At 38.5% G+C, this 27,722-nt stretch overlaps 1 protein-coding gene across 10 annotated transcripts in view; it reads right to left on the bottom strand.

The window, feature by feature from the left end:
• Window positions 1–11,219: 11,219 nt before the first annotated feature.
• Window positions 11,220–27,722, bottom strand: part of pde4d (phosphodiesterase 4D, cAMP-specific) — a 1,397,741-nt gene continuing 1,381,238 nt past the window's right edge. For all 10 annotated transcript variants that reach the window (XM_039758727.1, XM_039758724.1, XM_039758725.1 and 7 more), the window contains 6 exons: window positions 26,030–26,194; window positions 23,350–23,449; window positions 18,961–19,115; window positions 18,681–18,803; window positions 16,299–16,481; window positions 11,220–14,477 (listed from right to left, as the gene is read on the bottom strand). In XM_039758727.1, coding sequence (XP_039614661.1) covers window positions 14,064–14,477; window positions 16,299–16,481; window positions 18,681–18,803; window positions 18,961–19,115; window positions 23,350–23,449; window positions 26,030–26,194 — 1,140 coding nt within the window. In that variant the 3' untranslated portion in view covers window positions 11,220–14,063. The remainder of the gene's footprint in view (window positions 14,478–16,298; window positions 16,482–18,680; window positions 18,804–18,960; window positions 19,116–23,349; window positions 23,450–26,029; window positions 26,195–27,722) is intronic.

Raw genomic sequence — 27,722 nt, 5'->3', positions numbered from 1 at the left:
AGTCTCGTGCGTGTGTTTCAGGAGGGCAGCTGCAGAGAGCATCTTGCCTGCTGCGATGCCCAAACGGGATTAGCAGGTGAGACGCATACAGAAAATAGGCACCGGATTTTGTTAGTGTTTTAAGACTGCTTCCAAGAGAAGATTTTAACCTCACGATTTTAAGGATTGTTTTTTCTATTTATTGATTTTTAACCTCCACGTGTTTCTTTTTATGGATTATTTATTTAATGAATATGAAGAACTGCACTATTTATTTGAACACTGTTTTTGATTTGTTGACTGTTTTAAATAAAAGCACTTTTGCACTTTTTACCTTCCCCTTGCTCAGATGCTTAATTTGCCTCCATTGACTAGCTCACTCGGCAACATTATCGACGGTGTTGGGTTCGAGTGCTTCCAATAGCAAAGGGAGTGTGGAGCCAGAACCCACATCGTCACACATGGCCCCTGGCATCCCTGACAGTATTTAGAACAGAACGTAAAGAGGACGCATTGACTTGCCTGAGATAAGTGAGCAGGAAAGATCCCCAGAGATGCTCCTTGCCACATCACGAAGAAATGACCCCTGTGGCTAAAAATACCACGGTGCCTCCTGGAGGGGATTTTTCATGATGGCATCCCAGAACAGCTTGCAGTGTGTCCAGGGTTAGCCCTTTGGTGGAGCAGGCTTTTAGGATAAGTTTATTCAGGCATTTTGCATTGTTTGAGTTCAAGCTGCTTCCCCAGGGGCCTACACCATAAAACAATACACTGCCTAATACAGACTGGTAAAACATTACCAATAGCTTGTTGTATAGATTAATAAAACAGTCTGCTTAGAAAGTACAGTCTGCTCTGGCCCTTCTTGTATAGAACCACTCTGCTGTCAGATCAGTCCAGTTTGCAGTTTATGTGAACATCCATGTACTGATCTGCATAACTTTCACACCCCCTTCACAAATGATTACTGGTCTCAGAGGCTCTTTAGCATGTCAGACATCCATTACAAACGCTTCTGGTTTGCTGATGTTGAGCTGCAGGTGATTTTCCCTGCACCACAAGCCTGCTGTATTCCAGCTCATCTCCGTTATCGATACAGCCTATAATAGAGGAGTCATCTGAGAATTTCTATAGATGGCAAGCACTGGTATTATACTGGGAGTCTGTTGTGCAGAGAGTAAATAGATAGGAAGACAGGACAGCCCCTTGTGGAAAAGCCGTAGTAATAATAAAACTAATAACAGTGTTAAGTTATTCAAGAATATAATAGCAGTACTTGTAGAATAAACAAAACTAAACTGATTACTGTTTTTTATATTATTACTGTTCACTTATCACGGGTCCGACCTCATCAATCAGCTGTCACTAGAGACCAACAGCAGTTGAGCCACTGATTGTGTGCTGCCTCGAGATGAATGAGTCAATAACTGCCATCCTCCTGTACCAAGCTTTTCCGATTAATAATATTCTAGCTTAATTAAGAAAGACCATTTATGCTCCATTATTTTCCTCTCCAGCCCCTCCTTCATGCTGCTTGCCTATCTGGACTGACCTAAAGACTTAAACAAATAACTATTAGAGATTTTGTGTTTCTTAGCTCCACACTTGACGTGAATAAGATGTGACTGACGAACATTCAGTCTCATCTCTTTTGACACAAAATAACCCCGAGGGTGTCGGCTTACACCTTCTGTCAAAAACAATAACTGCAATTGCAATCTAATTGCTGTGCAAGGAGACAAGAAGGTCACATCGCAGTTTGCTCAGCACAAGTTGGTGGAAATCCTTTGCCAGAAGACACTGTGGCTGTTCCACACCAGGATGGTTTCCATTTGGCAAAACCACTAGGCATCCCAACCCCAAAATCCGATTCAGGGCAACAACAAAAAGAATCTGCAAAATATACCACAGGATTTTATCTATTAGTACTTGCTGGTATTCTCAATGATCCATCCAAAATACTGGACAGGCCATTTGTCACATTCTATACACATTTAAGAAGAACTGGATGTGTCTGTGAGTAAGGCCTCTGATGGGACATTTCCTGCCTTGTGCCCCCTGCGTTGGATTAAATTAAGTTTACACTATTTTTTGCCACATGATTAACAAGGTGGAAAGGGGAATTGCAAGGTGCAGGATAACCTCAATGGCTGACTAATCTTAAGCAAGTCAATCCAGCTGTCTGAGCTACGATTGTCTTCACAGAATTACACTTCACAAACAAACTGCTTGGCATTGGGGCTCAGAACGAAAGATCTACAGTAATCCCTCCTCGATCCAGAAGGATCCAGAACCCCCCACGATAGATGAAAATCCGTGAAGTAGAAACCATATGTTTGTATGGTTATTTTTGTATATTTTAAGCCCTTATAAACTCTCCCACACTGTTAACATTATTAGAGCCCTCTAGACATGAAATAACACCCTTTAGTCAAAAGTTTAAACTGTGCTCCATGACAAGACAGAGATGACAGTTCTTTCTCACAATTAAAAGAATGCAAACATATCTTCTCTTCAAAGGAGTGCTGTCAGGAGCAGAGAACGTCAGAGAGAGAGAGAGAGCGAGAAAAGCAAACAATCAAAAAATCAATATGTGCTTTTGGCCTTTTAAGTATGCGCACCACGATAAAGCGTCATTTTTTAGAGCAGCGTCCGTATCTTCTAAGCAAACAGCCTCTGTGCAAACAGCCCCTCTGCTCACACCCCCTCCGTCAGGCAGAGAGAGTGAGAGAGACCGAGAAAAGCAAACACTCAAGCACCGCGCGGGAAGCAAATCGTATATCATTGAGGAGTTTTAGTTAATACGTAATACATGCTCTGATTGGGTAGCTTCTAAGCCATCCACCGATAGCATTTCTTCTATGAAATCAACTGGGCAAACAAACTGAGGAAGCATGTACCATAGATTAAAAGACACATTGTCCGCAGAAATCCGCGAATCAGCGAAAAATCCGTGATATATATTTAGATATGCTTACATTTAAAATCCGCGATGGAGTGAAGCCGCAAAAGTCGAAGCGCGATACAGCGAGGGATCACAGTACTATATAATAAGATGCTACGTGTGTGTGTGTGTCCAGGTCATGTCGAGCCATCTTATTGTCCAGTTCGTTTATGGCCTGGTTAGTCAGTTCCACTTTGGTTGCTCAAACGTTATTGAGACATGAAGCAGCAGACAAAAGAGGTTGAGACACTCAAGCATACTGAAGAAAGGCAAGGAACTATTCTCAGAAACATGAATGATGTTGTCACAGTGGGTAATGGGGGCCCAACAGGAGCTGAGGAATGGCCTTAAAATTGCAGGCTTTACGAGAATGTGATTGAGAGGAGGTATGACAGGTTGGGACACACAGTGATACTGAAGAAAGGCATGGGACAAATACTAACAGTACACTCCATGTCAAATATCAAATATGTTTTTAATTTATTCTATTTCATGTTCTCAAAAGGTAATGTAGCTAGTTCTAAATACAATAAAAAATGTTTTGCTATACTCACGTTCAAAGGCTTAATCGTTTAAAGAGAAAATTACAGCTCCTCCTTCGGTGAGACAACTACTCCTTCCCATGGTTTTAGTGGTTTGCTTTCACTAGGGTTACTTGACTATCTTGTAGGATGAATACAGAAAAAGAACCTTCAGGGTGTGCTCCTGGACCTACTCAGAATCCTACCGTGTTTCCCTGAAAATAAGACGGGTCTTATATTAACTTTTGCTCCAGAAGATGCACTAGATCTTATTTTTAGGGGATATCTTATATTTATTCATGTACAACAATCTACATTTATCCAAATACAGTCATGTCATCTTCTGGAATATCGTCATAATTCTCCACATTCAAACCCTGAATTCCAGCCTGAAGTTCTTGCTAGTCCAGCCGTTTTAGGATCCTCCAGGACTGAGGTGCGCGCTTTGATGTTTGATGAATGGTTCGATGTGGTGAAGCAAAATGGCGACATACAAATGTATTCAAGTTGCGCCGCATATTTCCCAAAGTAAATGACGCAATACATTTTAAAAGTCACACATACCATCTTCTGTGCTGTCTTTTTTTTTTTTTTTGCACAGTACCAGCAGAATGTACGGCGGCGTATTTGAGCCACAGAGAAAAAAAAATAAAGACATCATGAAAATGTTTATGTTGTGTGTGTGTTTGCTTGTGTTCACTTTGCGATGAGCTGATGCGCCGTCCAGAGATTTTGTTTCTGTCTTGCGCCGATGCTTGCTGGAATGGACGCATCCCTGGATTGATGGATGTAATCATTAAACATCCTTTTCAGAGATACTGTGGCAAGGTGTCCTCGGAATTTAATGGATGTATAAGCCTTAGGTACCTTACTTTTCAGCTGACGCTCTTGAGTAGGGCTTATAATACAGAGCAGCCTGAAAATCATGCTAGGGCTTATTTTCGGGGAAACACGGTACAAGGCCATGAACTCATTAACGGCAAGCTGGAGATTGATCCGAATTGCACCAACTTGCTAAATGGCAGATTAAGTTCCCCTTTCGATTTAATGCTTTGGCTCCTCTGAACTATTAGGGAGAAGTGATATGTGAACCCTGCTAAATTTGTCTCAGCTCAAGTTTGTCGAAAATGTTCAGGAATTTTGGTGAAATGCATTGAAGTCAAATGACAGACAGACCTCAGTATGTGCGTCTCGAGAACTGTAGTTCTGACATTGTGGTCAGCAACACAGGAGTGCCACGGGGGGCTGTACTTTCTCCGGTCCTGTTCAATCTATATACATCAGACTTCCAATACGACTCGGAGTCCTGCCACGTGCAAAAGTTCACTGAAGACACTGCTATCGTGGGCTGCATCAGGAGTGGGCAGGAGGAGGAGTATAGGAACCTAATCAAGAACTTCGTTAAATGGTGCGACTCAAACCCCCTACAACTGAACACCAGCAAAACCAAGGAGCTGGTGGTGGATTTTAGTAGAACCAGGCCCCTCCTGGACCCTGTGATTATCAGAGGCGACTGTGTGCAGGGGGTGCAGAACCTATAAATACCTGGGAGTGCAACTGGATGATAAATTGGACTTCACTGCCAATACTGATGCTCTGTGCCAGACAGGACAGAGCCGACTATACTTCCTTAGAACACTGGCGTCCTTTAACATCTGCAGTAAGATGCTGCAGATGTTCTATCAGATGGTTGTGGCGAGTGCCCTCTTCTACGCGGTGGTGTGCTGGGGAGGCAGCATAAAGAAGAAGGACGTCTCACACCTGGACAAACTGGTGAAGAAGGCAGGCTCTATTGTAGGCACTGAGCTGGACAGTTTGACATCCGTGGCAGAGCGACGGGTGCTGAGCAGACTCCTGTCAGTCATGGAGAATCCACTGCATCCACTGAACAGTATCATCTCCAGACAGAGGAGCAGCTTCAGCGACAGACTGCTGCCACTGTCCTGCTCCACTGACAGACTGAGGAGATCGTTCCTCCCACACACTATGCGACTTTTCAATTCCACCCAGGGGGTTAAACGTTAACATTATACAAAGTTATTGTCTGTTATACCTGCATTTTTATCACTTTTTAATTTAATATTGTTTTTTATCAGTATGTTGCTGCTGTAGTATGTGAATTTCCCCTTGGGATTAATAAAGTATCTATCTATCTATCTATCTATCTATCTATCTATCTATCTATCTATCTATCTATTGTCACACACGTGCGCATGGGAGGCAGCTAAAGGGCTTGAGTGAAGGCAGTTCGGAGGCATGCCGGGGTGTGGCAGAGTGCACTGACTCTTTTTCTCCCTTGCCTGTAGACCATCCCCGGGGGATTTCACCTGGAGCTCCTGACATCACTTCCGGGACTGAGCCAATGGAAGTCGGCCACACCAGCTCCAGTCCCTCTGATGTCACCTCCGGCTACGAACCAATGGTGGAAGATCACGTGCCAGATCCATACGACCTCACTTCCTGTCTCCCCCTTTAAAACCTGCCCCTTTTCCTTTGTTTCCTCAGTCTTGTACTGGACTCTGTTGAATGCACTTCAGTGCTGATTATTTTGTGAAAACGACCTTTTGCAGCCAGGATACTATATTATACGGGTGGCTGCCCCAACTCTTTATCTGTCCATGTCTCGTTCTTGTGACACTATCTTAAGGAGAAACTGAACTAGTTTTGAGTGGACCCTGATGGTGCAATGGTTGCAAGTGTCCCTGTGGACTTGTGAAGCATCTTTCAACTATGCTGGAATGATTGTTGTGACCTGAGCTGTGAGGCAGCAGCGCTTTCCACAGTACCACTGTGCCTCCTTTAGATAAAATGATGTCACATATCAGGCTGCACTGTTGCCTTCTAGAGGTGGTTGAGTTACAGAGAATACACACTTTCACACTGACAGAACTCAGAGGAACGCTGGATCAACCATGGTCATGCACATGTGTAACGGAGTGATTGTGTGGTGCCATCAGTGGCACCCGTCTGAGATGCTTGCTTCATGCATTGTGCAGCTCTACCCCTCTGTACAGCAATGCACCATGGCGCTTCACTCATAAGGGGCGCCGCAAGGAATAGAGCGACAAAATCATTTAACACTACAAGCATCACAGCCGATACCAATTGGTTTTGTGGTTTTAAATCTTTAATTGTTTGAGCAGTGTTTATTTTTTTATTCAATGAAAGCGCCCATTGAAAGTTGGTAGCCAGATCAGTGAATCGCTGTCTCTATCCAGCAGCTCACTTTTTACCTTGACAAACTCTCTCCTGCTGCTGTTATCAACATTACTAAACATTGTTTCTGTCTTCAACAGACAGCTATGAAATAATCGAAGAAAAAATGTCACACTTATAATTGCTAACAATGTTTCATTCTGTGTGATTAGGAAAATATACAAAACTGAAAGCTGTCAGTACTCCAGTTATTTCAGTTTGGTCAAAACTGAATGTAAATTAAGTTGAAATGGCGTAGAAATGTGTTTTTTTTTCACACACCACAGAATTAAAGTAGACAGCTAGCATTATTTCAACATGGGGAAGGGAGAACATGTGAAGCGGTTGGACAGATCGAGCCGTAAGGGAAGAGAGCAGCAGTGGACTGCGGTCCCACTCACAAAGTTTTCACAGACACAGCAGACCCACAATGAATGCAATTGAGAGAATAAATGGCGGGCTTTCTTTGTGAATACGGAAGGACCAATGCAATGACTGAAAATGAGGAGACCTTTTAGGAGAAAAAAATATGATTTGAATACAGCTATGTGGGCACACAATTGCATGAAGTGTATCACATCCATGGTTTGATGGCTGATGCACACACACATAAACAGACCCAACTGCTTATTCTTATATTTGCAGTTATTGTCAATGGGGGATGGTGTGCAAAACTAGATTTGAGTTCATTATGGTATGCAATGGTCTTTTAAGTGACCCTAAAGGCTCGGGTAGCATTTGCCAAATATGCTGGACCAATCACGTTGGCAGAGATTTGACCTGAGCCTTGAGACAGCGGTGCTAAACCCGCACCACAGTGACTTTCCGAGATAAAATTATACTCCAAGTCCACAATACTCTGAGTCCTTCATCTCTCTCTCTCTCTCTGCGTCTCCTGAGCTCCTATCACTATGACAAACTTAACATCCACAGCACCTCTAATTCAAGGGATTAGCATTATATGCAGCTAGGCCGCTCTAAATAACATGGTCGGTGGGCTGCACCTGTCACTACCTGATTTGCGTTACATAGCAAGAAGCAGAACATGATTAATCCTAAAGTGAAAAAAGGACGTACAAAGAGTCTATGCAGAACAATAAAGCATTTCCATAATATCCTCACCATGGTCAGGTAATGTACTCCTCATATGAAAACACTGCAAGTTTTTATTTATTTACTTTGTATTTTTAGCGGATGCGGGATGCAAATCTGGCTCATGCACTGTAAATTGGCAGATCTGGCAGCCCCATAACACATCGGTATCTCTACAGCATAATATACGTCTGTCTATCTATGGCACAGATCAGGTAGTGACATCCCCATCCAAAATGGCTGCTACAGCTCTCTGATGTCATCATCGTCTGCACTGCAAATTTTCAGGGAAAAAATTTGACAAACAAAGTCACCAGCAGACCCAATGCATTCACTGCGGAAAATACTCTGTCAAATTTCATTGCTTAATGCTAATAGGGAGGACAGCATCTATCTGGTGGTCAGGCTGACCAGAGGCAGCCATAGATATACTGGTACAGCACTAGAGCTTGTACACAGTAGTAATTTCTAGTGTATACCAAGGAGAAGTAACTGGCTGGGGTCTTTAAAGCTACATCTGACTACAAGGTATGTGAGCTTGAAGTCTGCAGGCTGAAATGGGGGGATTGGGTTGGACACAGAGATGAAGGTGTGGAGGAGCTGTGGTGAGAAAGATATAGTAAGGATAGTGTGACTTGAGTGCCACCCCACATGCTGGACAAGGCCAATCACATGCACAGGTAGGCCCAAATGACCTTTGTAGGTTTTTCCTTTCCTTTTCTGTGGTTTCCCTCTATGCCCTTGTAATAAAACCCTTTGTTGTTTAATATTTTGTTCTCATTGTCTAGTATTTCTCTTTAGTGATGGCTCACGTGTGCCTCCTTTTGTTCATAGTCTTAATCTATTATGAAAAAATTGTGCTTTGTATGTTTGTCAGTTCACAAATCAAGCAAAAATGACTGAACTGATTATAATGAAATTTTGCATGTGAGCTCCTGTTGATCAACTTAACTCTTTTAGGGCAGATGTCGACTTTTGTCAACAACAGGTTTCAGGGCAGATGATGACTAAAGTCGACATCCACGGGTAGAGGGTGATAATCAGTTGTAAACGGTGACAAGACTCACCATGATTTTATAGGTACGCCATCCTTGCCAGGAGGAATGTCGAATCCCTGCATGTGCGTGATTTGCATAAATATTGCCTAGAATGGCATCTGGCGAGAGAGCAAAGCGAATGCGCAAAGCAAAATACTTAGTGGATGACGTTATACATATATTTTATTATTTTGAATTGGACTCCAGTTTTGGTGGAGGTGATCTGGAGATCGAGATCTAAAACGAAAGTAAGGTACAGGCATCAGCTGTGCTGGTCGGTCCCCAGCTGATCTGTCGACGCCACCCCCATGCAGCTGCTGACACTGGCTAACATGTTTAAATAAGGCACTGCATACAGCAACAGACATTTTACATGTATATGTGAAAATCTATTGCTTTATATACTTTTGAGAAAATTGCGATTTTTGGAAAAATATTCAGCCCTGGGAGAAAATTAAACAAATCAGCTCTAAAAAAGTCAAAATATGCATTAAATGGCCTATTGGGGCAGGGTTTGTAATGAGTAGGATTCAACCCAAAACCAGGAAACACATGGACACTACGATTCCCATCAGGCAGCAGGAGTGTGCTGGGGCTGATGGGAGGACACCATTATCAAAAGTGTTGTACCTGCCTGCTAAGACCCTAGTTACTGCGTTACCTTCACAACTAATCTGGATAATAATGTTATTATCTTGCTATGTTACAGCGCCACCATGGAGTGTGTTTCACCATGCTGAATTTCCAAACGACAATTTTTACCCATTTATTTTCATCTAGACTTCTTTCTGAGAAATATACGGGTCCAGAAGTGGCGGGCAGTGTTGTACACAATGTTCCTTTCATTCAACTCCCCCCAAAAAATCTTTAAAACATCCTTCCTGGTGAGCCTTGCAGTTATGAAATCTCATGCAAAATGATGTTTAGTGTCAATTTTGCAAAACCATATGTGACAGAACAATCCACTGTTTCGATCACCCCTGCCTATTATTTTGTGATGAAGCGAGTTTAGAAAATGGTCAGATGGACATTCCACATAACAAACAGAGCGAGATTCAGGCTGCCAGGCTCATGTCAGCCAAACGTGCAGATAGGAATTTCATTGTACTGTGTACACGTGACAATAACTCTGAAAAGAACTGATGATGCTCTATTTTTAGTCAAAGCATAACCTTTTATTTTTGAAAAAGGCAAGACTACGTTGTTACTTAGTGTGACAGAGATAAGCCATGATGGAACAGAAGGAAAAACAAAGTTTTCTGCATGCCGTGTCACTGTTCAGAATACGGTAGTAAAAGAACAGCATTAGTAACATTTACTCCTTTTTGGTGGTAAACATTTATTCAAGTCTATTTTATGATAAGGTAGTTATAATTTTAGACTTTAATATCAGTACAGTGTCATGATAGGAAGCAGATTTAGATGAATGTTGATTGAATTAACCTTGAATTTAATGTCGTTGAAAACCACAAGTGCTGATGTCTCCTGTAATAATACAGAGACCTATGGCAATGTCGGGGAAACCCTAATGTCCCCCAGCCCAGCCCCGTCTAACGTAGATGCTTTCATTTATTCAACAGGCCAATCCTATTAATGTAGGATTAACCATCTGTTGGTGAAAGCAGAGTAGGAAATACGGGAAGCACAAAGAAGCAGCATTACCGCAATTATGGAATCCAGTCATTCACAAAAAGAACAAATTGTCAACTCATGAGAAGTTAAAAGTAATCAGAGAGGTAATGTAGATGGTAGATGGGACACTTACATTTTAGCCAGCAATGACAAAAGGGTCAACATTTAACAAAAAAAAATATAAACAGAAATATTTGTTTCCTTACCTTAATGCATCAGACACGAATACCCCTGGCAGCGCTGGGTACTTGGGCTACGTTCAAACAAAAGGGTTAATTTAACAGCAAAGGAAGACAAAGTAGAGCAGAATGCGTTCAGAATCAACCCATGCTTTTATTTCATCTGTTGCATATAAAAACTTTTTTTTAATATAGGTTTTGAGCTTGATCTAGTGAACTATTTATTAGAGTTGACAAAGAATCCAATAAAAGAATTGCCTTTAGAAATTCCCAGACAAGCTGACTTTCTAAAGACAGAACTGATAGAAAAAAAAAAAACAACCAACCAAACAAACAATTGTTCAGGTGTCTTTGCGGTTACAGTGATGTATCCCTTTTATTATACTGTTTAAAAATAAAAGCTACTAATTCCTTTGGGCCAGGGCTGCTCAAATCTACAGTATGTGTGTCGAAAAGGAGGTTCAATTTAAAACTAAACGGAAATACAAATCATACCTTTCAGTAAACGTGCTGATGTCTACTGAGCTGGACAAGTTATTGAAGAGTGCATATACTGGAAATGGATTTCATGAAGAAGGCATGGAGAGACAATATGCCGCCTAGACTGCTACACATTACGATAAAGTGAAAAAGCAGGGTATTGCCTTCAAAGTCTTTCTTTACTACTGCTTTTAAACAAAGGCTTTGTGCATTTCTAAACACATTTATAGTGTTAGTTTAAAAAGCTACATAAAGACGAAAGAGTATACATTACAAGAAAAGACAAAAAGGTATCAGTTTACAATGTATGAACAATTGTGTGTGAGTGTCTTGTAATTCCAATAACATTTTTTCAACACTCAGTTACATTTTGGTTTCAGGACAGAACATCTTAATAATAAAGCAGCCGATGGGATTCTTGCTTTATTAAGGATGAATTAAATGTTCTGAATTCTAAGTAAAACTTTTTAACTTGTATTGGAATTAAAGACCATATTTTACATGTCCAAAACAAAATGCAGTTGAGTATTCCAGCTTAAAATGCCCAGCTCAAGCCAAACATTCATAAAGACATCCTAATACAGGAGCACAACAGAAGAAAAATCAACCAATACGTTAAGGCACAGCCCTGGGACCAAAGACCTGCGGCTTTTTAGAATCGGGTTTGGTTTTCCCAAATTTTTCATTTACAAGCTCTAAGGTGACATATATTACAGAAGATAAATTTACATAGAATAGGTATATATATATATATAATCATTCTCTCCCCAAGAGTTTCCAAATACAGAAACACCACCCCCAATAAGGGATGATATAATAATAAGAATCGATAATTTACAATAAACATTATAGTATGTACAGCACAATAAATACATGGTTGTAAACAGAGACAAACAAGAGACTGTATTACAGGTAAGGGCATATGGTGAGGAAAAAAAATGGCATGGCACAAAATAATTCAACAATGTATTCCAAAAATAACCTCTTTTTCTTTAAATGTCAGTAAAAGCCAGAGCTATTCAAGTTTAAAAAATATTTGTTCCATCTACATGCTCTTGCTAAAAAAGAGCAAAATGAAACCATAAAAGCATGTAGATCCAGTAACTTGCAAGCTAAAATGTACGTTTCGGCATGCTATGAATATTTTAATGGACTGGACTCTAATGTGGCAAATGAAAACTCAATAAGAAGACAATACTAGGCAAAGGGCACTGTGAAGCCCCCCCTGGTTTTAGGTCTTAATTTTGGCAAGCAGACATTGATTAAGAACATGTCAGTACTCTTCATGTGCAAGGAACTCGGACTAAAAAGCTCTAAATGTGCAGTCGATTGTCTTGTGTTTGGTGACCCCTAACGATAAGGACAAAACAAGACTATGGTGCCCCTTCAGTGCAGGCACGTTGCACATGGGAGGGATCTATAAACTGTGTAACTAAACGTATTCACACTGTCAGTGTATATAAATAGAAAACACACTATACAGTAGTAAAAATGACAACGTGTTAAGTTCCAAAGAAATTTATCAAACCAAATGCTACATCAAAAGCACCGAGGGTGAACTGTCGGAATATATTGCGTACAAAACATTATGGGAATTCTTTTAGAGTTTGAACTTCTCTTTTCAGTCTCTCCTAATACTTTGGACGACAGCTCCTCCATCGGCCCTATCAATAACTCGAGTCTCTGTGTTGATACCTTTCACTGGACCTATGAAAAGGACTTTTGAGATCTTTCTCCTCACATCAGCAGTTTTAAAACCCTTCACCTGCCAAAAAAAAAAAAGCTTTGTGGTTTACAAGCTTTACGCATCCAGTAAAAAGTAGCCAAACCACGAGTAGCCTGGTAAGAGAAGCGTGGGTAAAAGCTGCAGTAGCCTCGTGTCAAACATCCACTATGCGGGGTCATGCTAGCATGTGTTAGCAGGGTCTTGTAACCATAAGGCAACAGTGATGTTAAAAGGTGAAAGTCCTTCTGTGCTTTTTCTTTAGACAACCAGAACTGTTTCGCTTTTCAAACTTTCAAGAGATGTTTTGTACTGCATGGCGACTTCTCAGGTAAGTGTGCCTATTCAGAAATGAACACACGGTATATTAAAAGGACGCAGACTTAGACTACACAGTGTTTGTGAGTATTGATGCTAATTCTTGATTAGTACAGCCAACTTGCAAGTTACTTTTGAGAAAAGAAAAAAGAACAAAAATGATGGCAGATTAAAGTTTTAAAATATTTTTTAAATATAATATCTTTATAATCTGTAATATTAAAAGTAAAATCTACAAAAGAGCTCCATTTTACATACAATACAAAACTCAAGAGGTCAAAACAGCCCAAATGCTGTGTATTTGTTTTTTTTTTTTTTCAGTCAAGTTTCAAGGAAGACTTGAAATTTACAAAAAAAGTATTGTTAATCCACTCTAAATGTTCTTTGTTGAACTGTTTAGTTTGCAATGCGCTTTTCACACTGTCTTGCTTTTTGTAAGAGTCCTGCTAGGAAGCCATCCAGACTGCTGTGGTATACTGTACAGTATATTTTCCAAATGTGTGCGCTCATATGTGTGCAACTATACATATAATTAGTATTTCACTCTATACTAAAAATATATAAAGACACACACACACACACACACACACATTCACACAAACACACGTGTAATGTCAACTCTTTTCTTTCACCATTGCTTTCCTGAACAGTTTACGCTTCAGCATTTTGGACACATCTCGATTCATTGGAATCCAGTACAACCACCACATATCTCAGTCTGGGAGCCAAATGTCAAAAGCTGACACGCTGCTCTTGAAAGCTTCTGTTTCTGGTGTAATATTCCTGAGTGCAAAGTAACAGAACTACTAGCAGTCTCTGAAATACTCTGTCCAAACAGATGAGAATGAGGAGTGGCCAAGGTTATGGTGTGCAACATGTGCGCTTTGGAACTTTTACTATTGTTATTATTATTATTAATAGTTATTATTAATTGTATTGTTTTTGTACATGCCATCTGCACTGCTATGTGTCAACAGGCTGGTCTTCTTCCACAATACATGGTTCTGAGGTGATCCTTTCCTCCTCTTCTTCCTCAGCTTGCTCATCTAGATTAATTTCTGTGGACTCTGAGTCTTGAGTGCAGAGGGTCTTAGAGTCACTGCAGCTGTTATCATCCTCCTCAGCCTGGCTACCACTGTCTTTTTCTGTGTCTGATTCACCATCTTCCTCCAGAGTCAGTTCAAACTGGAACTTGTCCGTTTGACCCTGCCGCCCATCTTCTGGGTCATCGGGGGCAGGCGAAGGGCTCTGTGGTATTGTGCTCTGATACCATTCTCGATTGTCCTCTAAAGTATCTAAGATGTCTTGTGCATCTGGGTGAACCAAGTCAGCCCAAGTTTCCCAGAGAGGATGAACAATGTAGTCTATGAAGCCAACCTGGAGAGAAAAGAAAAGATAAGTGTATTTAGAGACCTTTTGATATTTAATATACTGCATAACATCAAAGTGTCGTAATTTAATAAAAAATGAACTTTGTTAAATTGCTAACGACATATTAAGTGGTGCAGCTATTTGATGTTTTCATTAATATTGCCGTACTGACAAACATTCTGCATAGTGAATTCTGTACTCCTTAGCATGGTCTGCACAGATAGAGCCCTCTAATCACCTGCAGTTAAGGACTTTGTTATATGTTATATGTTATCTCATACTGTTACACTTTATTTGTGATTATTTACAGGGAAATGGGTGTGAGTGCTACTAATGGCCATTGGGTGGTAGCTGGAATACCAGTGGTGATTTCCTTGTATTGTGCCATTACATTACTCAATTTACACGGTAAAAAAATGTATATACTGTGGCAGATGCCTGGGGCGATGAACCGGCCAGGACACCTTGGAGGACTGGAAGAGGGCGTACACCCACCTCAGACCACGTGTGGGCAGCCACCCTGGTTGCTATGGGGACCATGGGTACAGAGCTTTAAAGCTCAACCCTGTAGGGGCCTGTGGTCACCGCCAAGGGGTGCCCCTATGCCTTTGGAGCCCTGGACCTCAGCACTTCTGCCACACCCGGAAGTGCTGGGGGGAAGAAGAGCAGGGACACCCAGAGTGCTTCCGGGGATGCAGCCAGCACTTCCACCACACTGGGGTGTGTCGGTGGGAGGTTGCCAGAACACACCTGGAGCATATCCTGGTGAGGATAAAAGGGGCCGCCTCCCTTCATTCAGGGCTGGAGTCGGGTGAGGAGAGGACGAAGCAAAAGAAGAGAGAGTGGAGGCGGCCTGAAGAGAAAGGCAAAGCGTGTGAGAGGCCTGGACTTTAAGGAAGTCTAGGGGTTGTGTGGCACTATTTGACATTGTAAATATTGTAAATAAACGTGTGGTGGTGATTTACAACATGTCTGCCTGTCTGTGTCCGGGGCTCGTTCCACAATACACACATAAATTATTCAGACATGGAGATATTCTTAATTATTTAAAAGACAAATATAACATTTTTTTAATGCGTAAGATTTCTCGATTCATTTTGTGCAACAATAATTATAGTTTGATTTATTTGCAGAAGCCAACATGATGGTTTATAAATTTGCCCTTTTATGACAGTTGTCAGTTCAATGCCATTACATTAGGCTGACTTGCTAATGGTGAATGTTAGAATACAGAAAAATGTAACCCTTCTTGTTCCATATCGTAATATGCTATGCAAAAATGAATAGGGGTACACAGGGTACAGCATGACAAGGTCCCAGCAGAAGAAGGTGATGACACAGACAGAGATAGAAGAACCTCTGCAGTAGTTGGTAAAAATAAGAGGAGGAAGAGGTAAGAGGATGCAGCCAGTGGCCATTTAAATAATGAACGTACCATGGAGACACCATGGGGATGGTCAAAAGTGGTGCATGTCTGTTTTTTGTTTTTTTCATTTCAGCCAGTAAACAGAACTGCAAAGTAACAAAGAGCTCCTAAAGGGTTCTAAGGCTTGGGGTCCCATGGCTTATATTACATACAGTACATTAAACTTCGAAATTCTAACACTAATGTCTGCTATTTCTAGAATCACAAGGTGAGTCGGAAAAGGTCTTCCAAACAGGGAGACAGCGTTGACAGGGAATTGAGAGAGAGCAGGAGGCAAGCAGAAGCATTTGGAATGCTTTTAGTTTGGGAAAGCTAAACATTGGCAAACTGTTCAAATTGATCATCTATTATTAACAAACAAAAATAAAAAAGCAACATTTTTTTAAAGTGTCAGCCATTACCTGTGATTTTTCAACAGATGCATTGTGCTTGTCACACATCGGACTGATTTCCATCCCCCTTTCCCTTTCCCGGTCTCCTTGACTAAAAAATTCTTCCATGATACGGTCTGTCCATTGCCGATACAACTGAAGTGGTTTGGTAGGATTGCTTAAATCTGCGCAGTGAACCATGTTTTGCAGAACCTATGGATAAGAAAACATTTACTGTTATAACTAGACATACAAAACTAACTCTATAACTCTCTATTTTGATCAGCACTACACAATATATACATATGTTTACATACTCAATAAAAGATTAGTTATGCTTGAAATAGTGTTTTTTATAGGTAACCACTAAGAAAAAAAAACACATTCATGCAGGGGAAGCCTATCCTATTATTACCACAAAGAAGGCATTACTAGAGGAGTCAATACGTTCTTTTTCTTATTATTATTTAGCAGACAACTTCACCTAGGGTGGCTTTCAAAAACTGACATACTATATTGCAAATTGTACAAAAAAATATCCTTTAAAGTTTTAAATGGAAGCAAATTAAATCTATCTATCTACTGTGACAGCCGGCCAGAACTCTTACCCATCTGGGATGCCCCTTTAATGGAAGGACCAGGGGAGAGACTGTGTTTGGGGCATTATCTTCCCCAGAACACTAGAGGGCAGCCACCTTGGCTTTCTCTAGGGTCACCGCCAGAGGGTGCTTGAACGTTGTTGGAGTCCTGGGTTGCAGCACTTCTGCCATACCCGGACGTGCTGCCAGAAATTAGTCAACAAGCAACTGGAACACTACCGGGTGACTTATAAAAGGAGCCAGCAGGTCGGGTGGAATAGGACGAAGTTTGCTAGAGGAAGAGTGATGGTGAGAAAAGGGCAAAGGTAGAAGATTACGTGTGCTTTGTGTACTGGTGAACTGTGCTATAAAGGAGGCAGAGGAAGGCTGTTCCCATGTGGAAAAATAAACATGTGTTGCATCTGCACTTGTGTCATTGCCTGTCTGTGTCGGGTAGGGTGGCAGCTATGCCCCCTGGTCGTCCACATTATCTATCTATCTATCTATCTATCTATCTATCTATCTATCTATCTATCTATCTATCTATCTATCTATCTATCTATCTATCTATCTATCTATCTATCTATCTATCTATCTATCTATCTATCTATCTATCTATCTATCTATCTATCTAACTGCCTGCCTGCCTGCCTGCCTGCTTATCTATTGATTCAGACATATATACATAAATCCATGTACATGTAACATATCTGAGTAATTTGGAAAAGAATGTGAGTTTAGCAGCTCTTTGAGATTAGAATTCTATGTGTTTTGCAAGTAGCTTATCCCTGTCTCTTAGTATCTTTACTAAATAACAACCTAGGGATACTGTATCTTACCAAAAAGAAACCACTGAATTGAGCGAATAAAACATGGACTAAGTTCTCACTGTTTCCTCGCTGCTGCTTTAGACACCAGTGACCAAATAACACACTTTTAGAATCCTTCCAGTTAATGTTAAAATTAACAGAATCTTTGAAAACACAAAGAAAAAATATTTCTTCCCTTGGTTATGATGCATAAAAGACATTAAATTGTATTTCTTGTTGACACCTTGAGTAAGAAGGCTTGGAATCAGCCTTAACAAGGCATGCTTACAAAGATTCTTTCAACATGATATATTTTAATCACCTTAAGGGTACACCTTGCTTTTTTGTCTTAGATAGCAAAGTAATTTGAAACTAACACTGTTCTAGATTATTGTGCTACTACACTGTATCTTGTACAAAATGTTGCCCCATAGATCTATTTACACTAGAAGTCCAACAAAGTTCAGCTTCTAATCTACATTAGGTGCACTATTTCACATTACAGTTAATAAGAGTGTTGATGGCTCCAATAAATTTAAAGGGCTACACAATCATATTTCTGCAAGACATTTTTCATTGCCAGATTAGCTTGAGTAATAATTCATTTATTACTAAAACTGCTTCTCCCAGTACATGTTTATATAAGACTGGATTCTATCCTAGAAGCGTAAAATACAAGACATAAACCAGCGCTACAAGAGATACAGGACTTGAAGTCCGTGGTAGCAATGCCTAAAATCTGTGTCATAATGATGGTGACTCTCTGCATTGGATTTCACAGCCCTCATGAACATGTTTTAAGCTGTTTTGTTTTTCTGCAACGTCTAAGAAGAAAATGCAGCATCATATAGTTTTGCCCATTAAATACAGTTAACAAATACATATTAAATCTGTAATATCTTTCATTGTTATAATAGCTTTAATTAGTTTCTTTTTTGCATATATATGAGACAGTGGCTTAATCAAATACCTTTGCCCAAAAATACAGCTAATAAATTGTAAGGTTTCAGTCTATAAGTGTTTACCTGTATTCTGTCTGAATAATTGTCTAATAAAAGGACTCCAGAGCTGGTAACTTTTTTGGTTTCAACCATAGTTTTCAAGTCTGCTAATAAATTCATATGCTTGGACATGTCTGTTGCAAGGACCTAAGGGGAAAAAATATTCAATTATTTAATGTGTCATTTTCATTTTAATAAAGCTGTACATTTTATAGCACTAAATATTTACAACAAAATGATGGCCATTGCGATTTTTACGATAACTGAGATAAATGGTTTGTTTTTCTACACATGATTCACTCACAATGTCAATAACCATCTTCCGCAGTGATTGTCTCTGTTTTTTGGTCAGGTTCTGGAATATATCACAGTTCTCCTCTTGTAGCAGCTTGAAGCCCACAGCCAGATGATGATTCTCCAACACCGATGAGTCATTGTACATCAAGGCGAGCTCAGAGTCTGAAAGCAGCAGAGACATTTTTCAGAAAATACATTATTTAAGATTTTCCTGTGGGTTCAGAATACAATAGGGTTTACAAGAAAACATTAACATTATTAATAGTGAAAATGTAATAAAATCAGCCAAAACCTCACAACCCCAAAGTACCAAAAATAATATTAGAAGTATTAATAATATCCGATAAAAACATATTAAATGACCTATTGCTTTCTGTCATGCCATTTTATTTTATTTGAATCATCACTAGCACTACAGGACATGTTAGACCAAATCCCAGAGTTCAAATAACTGAAATATATTGGAAATGTCAAACATGCGCAGTGCTTTCATTTTTTTTTCTTCTTTATATTTGCTTCTGAAAGCTCTAAGATGGCTGCCATAAGGTTTCGTGCTTCATGCTTCACACCATCATGTATTCCAGAACTGTCTTTTTTCCTGCACTGAATGTCTTAGTTTCTATAGTTACTGGGGTTTCTTGTTAATTAGAAAACATTCAAGGAAAACTTGGCTAAAAGGTCAAAGTCTGCAACATTACTACAAATGTTTGCAAGCCTGTTGTCCGAGGCCATTTCTTCAACCACTGTTTTGTGAACTATGAATGGAGTCACTTGCTGTATGCATTTTGTCTAATTGCTAGAAAGGTTGATATTATCTTTTTGGCTTAGACAGTTAATTTGCTTTGCCCTCCATTTTTATAATTTGTATGACAAAGCTATTGATTTTGCATTTTTAAACACATTATGTAATCCCACTGCAACTAAACTAGAGTAAGAAATTTTACATTCAGTTTCTTTCCACACAATAAAATACTGGTTTTTCAATATTTTACTGTTAAACCAATAGTTTTACATAGTGAAAGACATGAGCTGTTTTTTATGATTGATTAAAGGTTAAGGCTTTTTACCTAAGAGCGCCATCTATGTGTCGTTTTCATGATTTCTCTGTGTTTATGCAGGATATCTTTGCATGCTCTGGTTTCCTGGCTCATCTCACATGCATGCAACATAGGCTAACTAGACACTCTGAATTGTCTGCATTTTTACTCAGCTGCAGCTCGTATCCTATCTATTATTATACAAAGGAGCACTGAGCTCAACTAAGGACCACCACAGACCTGCCACTGGATTAAATTGTTACAAAAAAAAGATTCCCTTTTTTCTTTTAATTAATTTGAGTTTTGGAACTCACTGCAATCATTGTTTCAAATATCTAATCATGAGTAAGTTCTTGCTATTATACTTTAGTTTTCTTTACTCAATGTAAATGATATATTACATTAGTGAGACTAGCATAAATATTAAAATATTTACATTTATTTTCATGGCAAATGCTTTTATCCAAAGCGACTTACAAAAGAAGTAAACATAATCGAGCAATATTTACTTCCATGTTCTATCTGTGAGTTTCTCTGGGTGTTATTGTTTTGCTCACACATTTCAAAAAAGTGCTTATTAGAGTAGGTCAGACTAATATTATCCATTCTGATCTGCCTGGAACACAAGCCAGGGCCAGACACTTTTAATATAATAAGGTCAACCAGTTTCAATGACAGGGCCCCTCTTTAGAATGTAGCCTCTGCACCTTCGCTGATAAGATGACCAATCACAGACCTAGGGACACTCAGAGTCATCTCTTAGAGTCACTTTCTGGACTCATAGGTTCAAACAAAGAGCCAAAATTCAACGAATGGCCACCCTGATGGACAAAAATTAGCTCCAATAGTCAACCAAAAAGAAAGGGCTTATGTGCCCCTAAGAAACCATTGGCAAGGTGTTTACTTCCTATAAAATCCTGTGCACACCCAAATCTGGGATTCCTCTATCAGCTAAGTGCTATCAACCTGGCTGTAACTTCTGGTCAGTAGCAGAGACACATTGCTTATAGGGTGTGGCCACTACAAAGAGAAAGCCCACCAGAAAAGGAACAAAACACTGAGAACTATTCATGGTAACTTAATAGATAGCATAAAGCCAGATAATGTATTGGTGTCACTGCAACTGGAAGGGAGGTAATAAATAACCTTGTGAAGGATAAATTCTAGCTGTTTTAAGTTTCTTTCTAAATCCAGTATGAAAGTGCAGAGCAGCATTTCACACATATACACACAGCAAATCTGTGTGGGGGGAGGTAAGTGAGCGTAGACTAGTACGGAGTAAATGAACACAGCATTGTGTCATTAGAAACTTAATATCTAGGTAAAGAACTTCCATCTTAACCACATAAACTGAAAGATCAGAGTTCATAAGTTAGGGCTATTGGACAGGAAATATTAAACTAAGCTAACATACTTTTATGTTTTGTGTTGTTTGTTTGTGTCCTTTGTTTAAATCTACAGTATCTATATATATCGCTTTCTTTCTCTCTATATATATTTACTCACACACACACAAGCATATATATACACATTTGCATAACTTATCTCTCTATCTCTATTAGTTTTTTTCTGTTTATTGCAGCAAGCATGTCTGGATTATTTGTTAAAGCTAAGTATATCAACTTGCTGATCCACAACACAGAAAGTAAAAGTGCTTAATATAAACTTTTGCCGATTTATGAATCTTGTTAATAAATTGTAAGCTCTCTTCATGTTTCTGTCATCCTGGTTGGAAAGTGAAACAGTGATCTGTCACTCAATCTGCGTCAAATTGGCGTCCATGGAGGGGGCATTTTGTTAATTGGTTTAAAATAATTTCCAGCATTGCCAAAGGCAAAACTGATAATTAATGAACTGATTGATCAATATTATCCTTTTCCTCCATTAGGTAAGTAGATTTTGAATGTATGGTCATTTTATGTTTTCAAATATTAAACACTTTTTATTAAGCACTGTATGCATTTTCGCTAAAGATATTAATAGTCTAGGCACTATAGAAGGTACTTGTGCAAACATATTGGCTAAAATATAATTCAACTGTTAATTTATTGTGTTACTCTCTGGGTCACAACTGCTGTATTTAATATGACATAAAAAAAAAGTGTAAGAATAGAACAAATGTTGGCATGACATGAGCAGGCATTTCTTTAGCCACAAAAACAATTAATGCTATTGTATATTTTAATTATCAAAGCAACAAATTATAATTATTTGTATCATAGTAGTAAACTAATTTAGCTATTTTGAAATTGTGACTGCTGTAGGTATTTCTTCTTTTTGTCTTAGCTCAAGCAATGACTAAGATGATTATTCCATCAATGAACTTCCTAATCATCCTAATCCAATTCAGTGATGGGGAGAGCGGGCTCTGACTGTTTTTCTGTATATTTCTTGCGAGTTTAATGCTCACAGTACTGCACAGCTCCAATCACCACCTGAGTTTTTATTTTTATTAAACATTATGACACATGTGTTTCCTTGAAGCAGAATATACTATAGAGGTGCCCTTTTATTAAATTTCCTTCACATGTCGCACCAGCTGTCTGCTGCATGATCCATAACTGTTGATGGAATTCCTTTGTTTCATGAGTGATGACTCATCTAATTGCAGTTTACTACAGGGCAGCCCCCGAACTGACATATGGGAAAAAAACACACAGGGATTTGGGGAACAGAAGAAGAGAAAATATCTCTCTTGATCCAGAAAATATTTTGGACAAATAACAACCCATCAGCACTGGCATTCATTCAGAACAGGGTAAGAACATTTGATTTAAAAGTATGCAACTAGCAAGTTACTGATTAACAAACTTAAGGAGCAGAATATTGTTACATGTGTAGAAAGGCAGTGGAATAAGATTAAAACAAGCAGTAATTGAATATTATTTATCATATAAAGATTTACAAACTAAACAAAATATAGTATTAAAGAAAACACTCAATGTTACTGCTGCTCTATTTTGGCATTTAAAGAATATACTGTAAGTAGCATTGTATTAACACTGCTGACATAAAGGACCAGGTACTTAGGTTTGAACCCAGGCTTGGTCACTGTGTGTGCAGAATTTTAACATTCTCTCCACACTCATGAAAATCTTCACTGGGAGCTTTGCTTTTTAAAATATGCATTTTTAATTATTTGCAAACTCTAAATTGGCTCAGTATGACCAAATCTGGGTGTGTCTTATGTCCAGTTTAGGGCTAGTTGCATGGGTCAATGACTTGCACCCTGTTAGGCTGTAATCCAAAAATTGAAAATGGGTTGGAGAATAAGGTGGCAAATTACACATACCGTATATGCACACATCATTGAGGTAGCAGGCTCACTGCAGAGACTAATATGAGTCTAACCTACTCACTTGTGTTTATAAGAAACTGGTTGGAGACTCCTGGATGATCTACGTCATGGATAGCACTGGCAAAAATGGCAGCAAGAATCTCTAAATCTGTGAAGACAGCCTAAAGAGAGAAGCAAAAACAATAATTAAGAAATTTGCTACAAGAGGATTCTGTAATAATACAGAAGAAAATGGCAAGGTGAGTCTGAAGACAAAGACTGCAGTGTTTCAAGGTGTATCTTAGTAAAGAGTAAAAACCCCCTTCACATTCAGTACAATTATCTGGTAACTATTGGAGCACACATCAGAGATAGTGACCTTCAAACCGCGTAACTATAATTACACGCATCAACACCTGAATACTGAAAATTACTTGTTTGAGACTTTTTGACTTAAATCATTACTTCCTCAAGAATTATTTCTGATCTTGCTCAGTATAAGAAAACTTGCCTAGTCGATGGACCCTTGCCTGTCTTATAATTCCAATTTTAGTGTTTGTTAGCAAGAAATGAATGAGTTTCGTGAAACTCTAAACACTAAAATTAGTTTTACAAGTGATTTCACAATTGTGAAACACAAATCTCAATAAAAAGTGTTTGTGACGGTTTTACAGTTTTTTGGGGGGTTGAAAAACAGTGAATATTGTGTCATGCGACATATTTTCCACAAGAAGACACACTAAAAGGCAATATTGTGCATACCTGTGGGTTTTCTCTATGGAGGGATGTTCAGATTGTTCATAGTGAACAGTGTGTTATGAAGGACCTAGAGGCAGTTGTTTGAGAACACTCATGGTACTTATTAGAAACATGCTCTCTATTTTAAGAGCCAGTAGGAAGGAACCTTCTATTTTATTTTATATTTTCTTTTGGGTAAAGTTTATATTGTAGCTTAGGCTGCGTATGGTTTTGGAGAAACACTTTAATTTAAAAATAAACATACACATGCTGTGAAATACGAGTTTCCTGTTGAGAGCTCTTCAAAGTGGTAGCTCTTAGTGGGACAATTCAAAGGAAACAATGCTACCTGAATTGCTTGAGCTATGATATAATGCTGACCTTTCACCTTATTAATTAATTTAAAATAAAAAACCACATCATTCAGAAATGGCATTGGAGTAGTCAAACCTCTATTCAGAGCAATGCTATGTATAATTAATGCATCTAGATTTCTAAATATTTTGCCCTAAAATGTACAGTAAGTGTATTATTATATGCTTTAACTAACAAATTAACAATGACCTTGTATTGCTTTCAAAGTGGCAACTAGAAATTCACTTAAACACAATGAAGTGGGATGGTGAGACGTCAAGAGTGGTAACTCCAAAAACTCCCGGTGCGCGTGGGTGCAACATAAGACGTCAATAAATGGATTACAAAAATGTTTACTCCCTTTGAATGAGGGAACAAGGAGGTGGGATGTGACAGGGTACCATTCACTGTATCCAGAGTTAAAAAAAGACAGTTAGCCATTGAAATGTGCTGATATTGGGGACATATTCCAAGGTGGTCATATTCAGACATTTCACTTTTTTCTGATTAGATTATATTTTACTCTGTTATATTACTTAAACACAGAATAAACTATGCATTAAAAAAAAAAAACAAAATCAGAACAAACTGCATGTAAAACTAACAAAAGACAGAGATCTTCTAATGTTCACTTTATATTTACCATTTTAAAAAGAAAAAGAACAAAATTACAGTTGGACTTCTAGTTTCATAACTTAGCAAAGGAGGCTGTCTACGCAAGTCTTATCTGTACAATGTTTTACAATGCAGTAAGTAAGTAAGCCATCTTATCATGTACGTAGTTAAAAGCTCTTTGAATCAGTCGCTGATGTTGCACTACAGTATCAATCAAGAGCAATCTTAACCATGCCCCAGATAATCTGAGCTCCCCTAATTTGATAATTAGTAAAATTATTTCTTTTAAGTTTGAAGGAGGTGGGGCAGAACTACTAGATCTAGATACTGTCTTTATCTCAGAGAGGCAATTTTTTTGTCCTTTGTATAATAATCGATCATTTTTCATAACATAATTATAACCCTAATAAATTAACACAAAACCTTAAGACAGCTGCAGTGTTAATCTTAAGCCTTAAATAATAAACAATTGTATTTTTAGTTAAGACAGAAGAATCATTATTAAGACAGATTATTTTCCTAGCATTTCCTTCCTGCAAACTGTAGCAAGAGGAATTATGGGTTAAACCCAAACCAAGCTGAATTTAAAGTCTGGAATCATTAACAGTTGATCTATAATTAAAATGCATGTTGCAGTTCTTGGCTGAAGATATTCTTATCCATTAGGGATTGAGCAGGTTTCTTACACTTGCAACGTTGTCCTCTGAGACAAGTTTACTCAACACCTCTAGGAAATAACACTGTTATTAATGTAAGCTTGACGTCAAAGGAAGTATCACTCATAAAGAACTCCTTGCTGTAGGAAGTGATACTTTAATTTATTTATTTATTTTCAGCCAAGGTTAGTTAAAACTTCTGTGTTGATTTGTGTAACTAACATTCAATGTTAAATGAGCAGCTTGCAAGTAATGTCTGTGAGTCACAATTTCATATGTACATGTTAATGAAATTTAGAAAATACTTAGTTGTATGCTGTTACAATGGCACTCTGTTTGCTGGGATTTTTTCTTACTAAGATTATAGTTTATGTTTCTTGCATTATACTTCATACTCACCTCCAGAGCAGGGGTGGACAGCAGCACATGGGTTGATTGAGCAACATCTGCAGCATGAATATTGTTATGATATGCAACGTCTGTGTGGTAATGATCTTCTAATGTCATCAGATAAGTGATAAATGTGTCTAGAGGAATTTTGAATGTTTTTAATAAATCCCGTTCCTGGAATGAACAAGAAAAATGAAAGGGGTTATTTTAAACTAAACCAGTTTAAATACAAACAATTTTACTACTAAAGTGGGATGTTATTTTATATTTAATATCAAAAGATTATTTATTAAATATTGTATTTCTGCAGATACATGTAAATTCATTTGACAACATTTTTTTGTTAAAAAAATAGGTTCAATTTCACTTTACTGTTATAAACCTGGACTTGCTTAGGTACAAGCTGACATGTCTGAGCAATGTGTGTTACTGAATACTGCACTTAGATAGATAGATAGATATTTTAGCGTAGTTGGTAGGATTAGATAGATAGATAGATATTTTAGCATAGTTGGTAGGATTAGATAGATAGATAGATAGATAGATAGATAGATAGATAGATATTTTTACACAGATGCTATGGTCTAAACACACAACAGGCTGCCAACATTTATTTTTGAGGCATCTAAGGAAATGTAGAATGAGCAAGTGGATATTTCAATCACTGCAACATGAGAAGTGTCATATCTGGTGGTATCAGTGTGTGGTATGATAATACAACCAAATAAAACAGAAAGACCATTCAGTGGTTTGATGTATAAGTACAAAAATCATTGACTGAAGAGATCTTTCTATTTTTTTCAGTAGTATTGCATGTTCCATCCATGTGAGCAAATTCCTCATATCATGGCAGTTAGTACTGTAATGTTAAAAATCCACGCATGTGGGCCTGTGAAGAACTACACCATATGTTATAAATTGTAAACTGTTTTTACACTAGACATTCCAAGTGAGTACTTTTCTGACTCCTTGTCAATTACTTATTCCTGGCTTTACTTTTTTTAGTCTTCAGTTTTCCTTCAGTTTTTTATACAGACTGATCTTTATTATACTTGCAAACACGATAGCATTTGTAATTGACCACAAGAGGAAGTTTGGCTTTTTACAGAAGCTGAATTGACAAAAAACAATATAGTTACATTATGACAAACAATACACCCATACTAAAATACACATCAGATTGACTAAAAAGAAAGAAAACCTTCTGACTTGACCAAAGATTAAAACAGCAGTTACATTCATAGTGAGGCATTATGCTGACATATTGCCATTGTTTTACAGAAGCCCCAGTAGTGCTGACGCACTTCTGCTGAATAATTTGTTGGCTGAATCTATTTAATGTACTAAATTTCACAAGTCTTCTGTTACTAACACACTAGTCACAAAGAGCAGTCAGTATGAATATCATGGTGACCCAGTGATTAGTGTTGCTGTCTCACAGCTCTAGAATCCAGGATCAAATACTGGCCTGGTCACTTTCTTCTGTTTTTTTTTTTGTGTAAGTGGTTTTCTCCAGAAACTTTGGTTTCCTTCAGCATCCAAAAACACTTGTTGTTAGCTCACTATAGGATAGGGGATTTAAGGACTTGCTATAGCACATCTATCAAATATCCATCTCTAAATAACTCAAACAAAACCTTTTAAGATTCTTATTAGGTAGCAGTGAGTAAAAGATGGACTCGTGGTAGCCCCTATTGTAAGG

This window comes from Polypterus senegalus, chromosome 7 (assembly GCF_016835505.1).
Source record: "Polypterus senegalus isolate Bchr_013 chromosome 7, ASM1683550v1, whole genome shotgun sequence".
NCBI lineage: Eukaryota > Metazoa > Chordata > Cladistia > Polypteriformes > Polypteridae > Polypterus > Polypterus senegalus.
The sequence above is the reverse complement of the archived record's forward strand: the minus strand, read 5'-3'. Positions and strand labels throughout refer to the sequence as shown.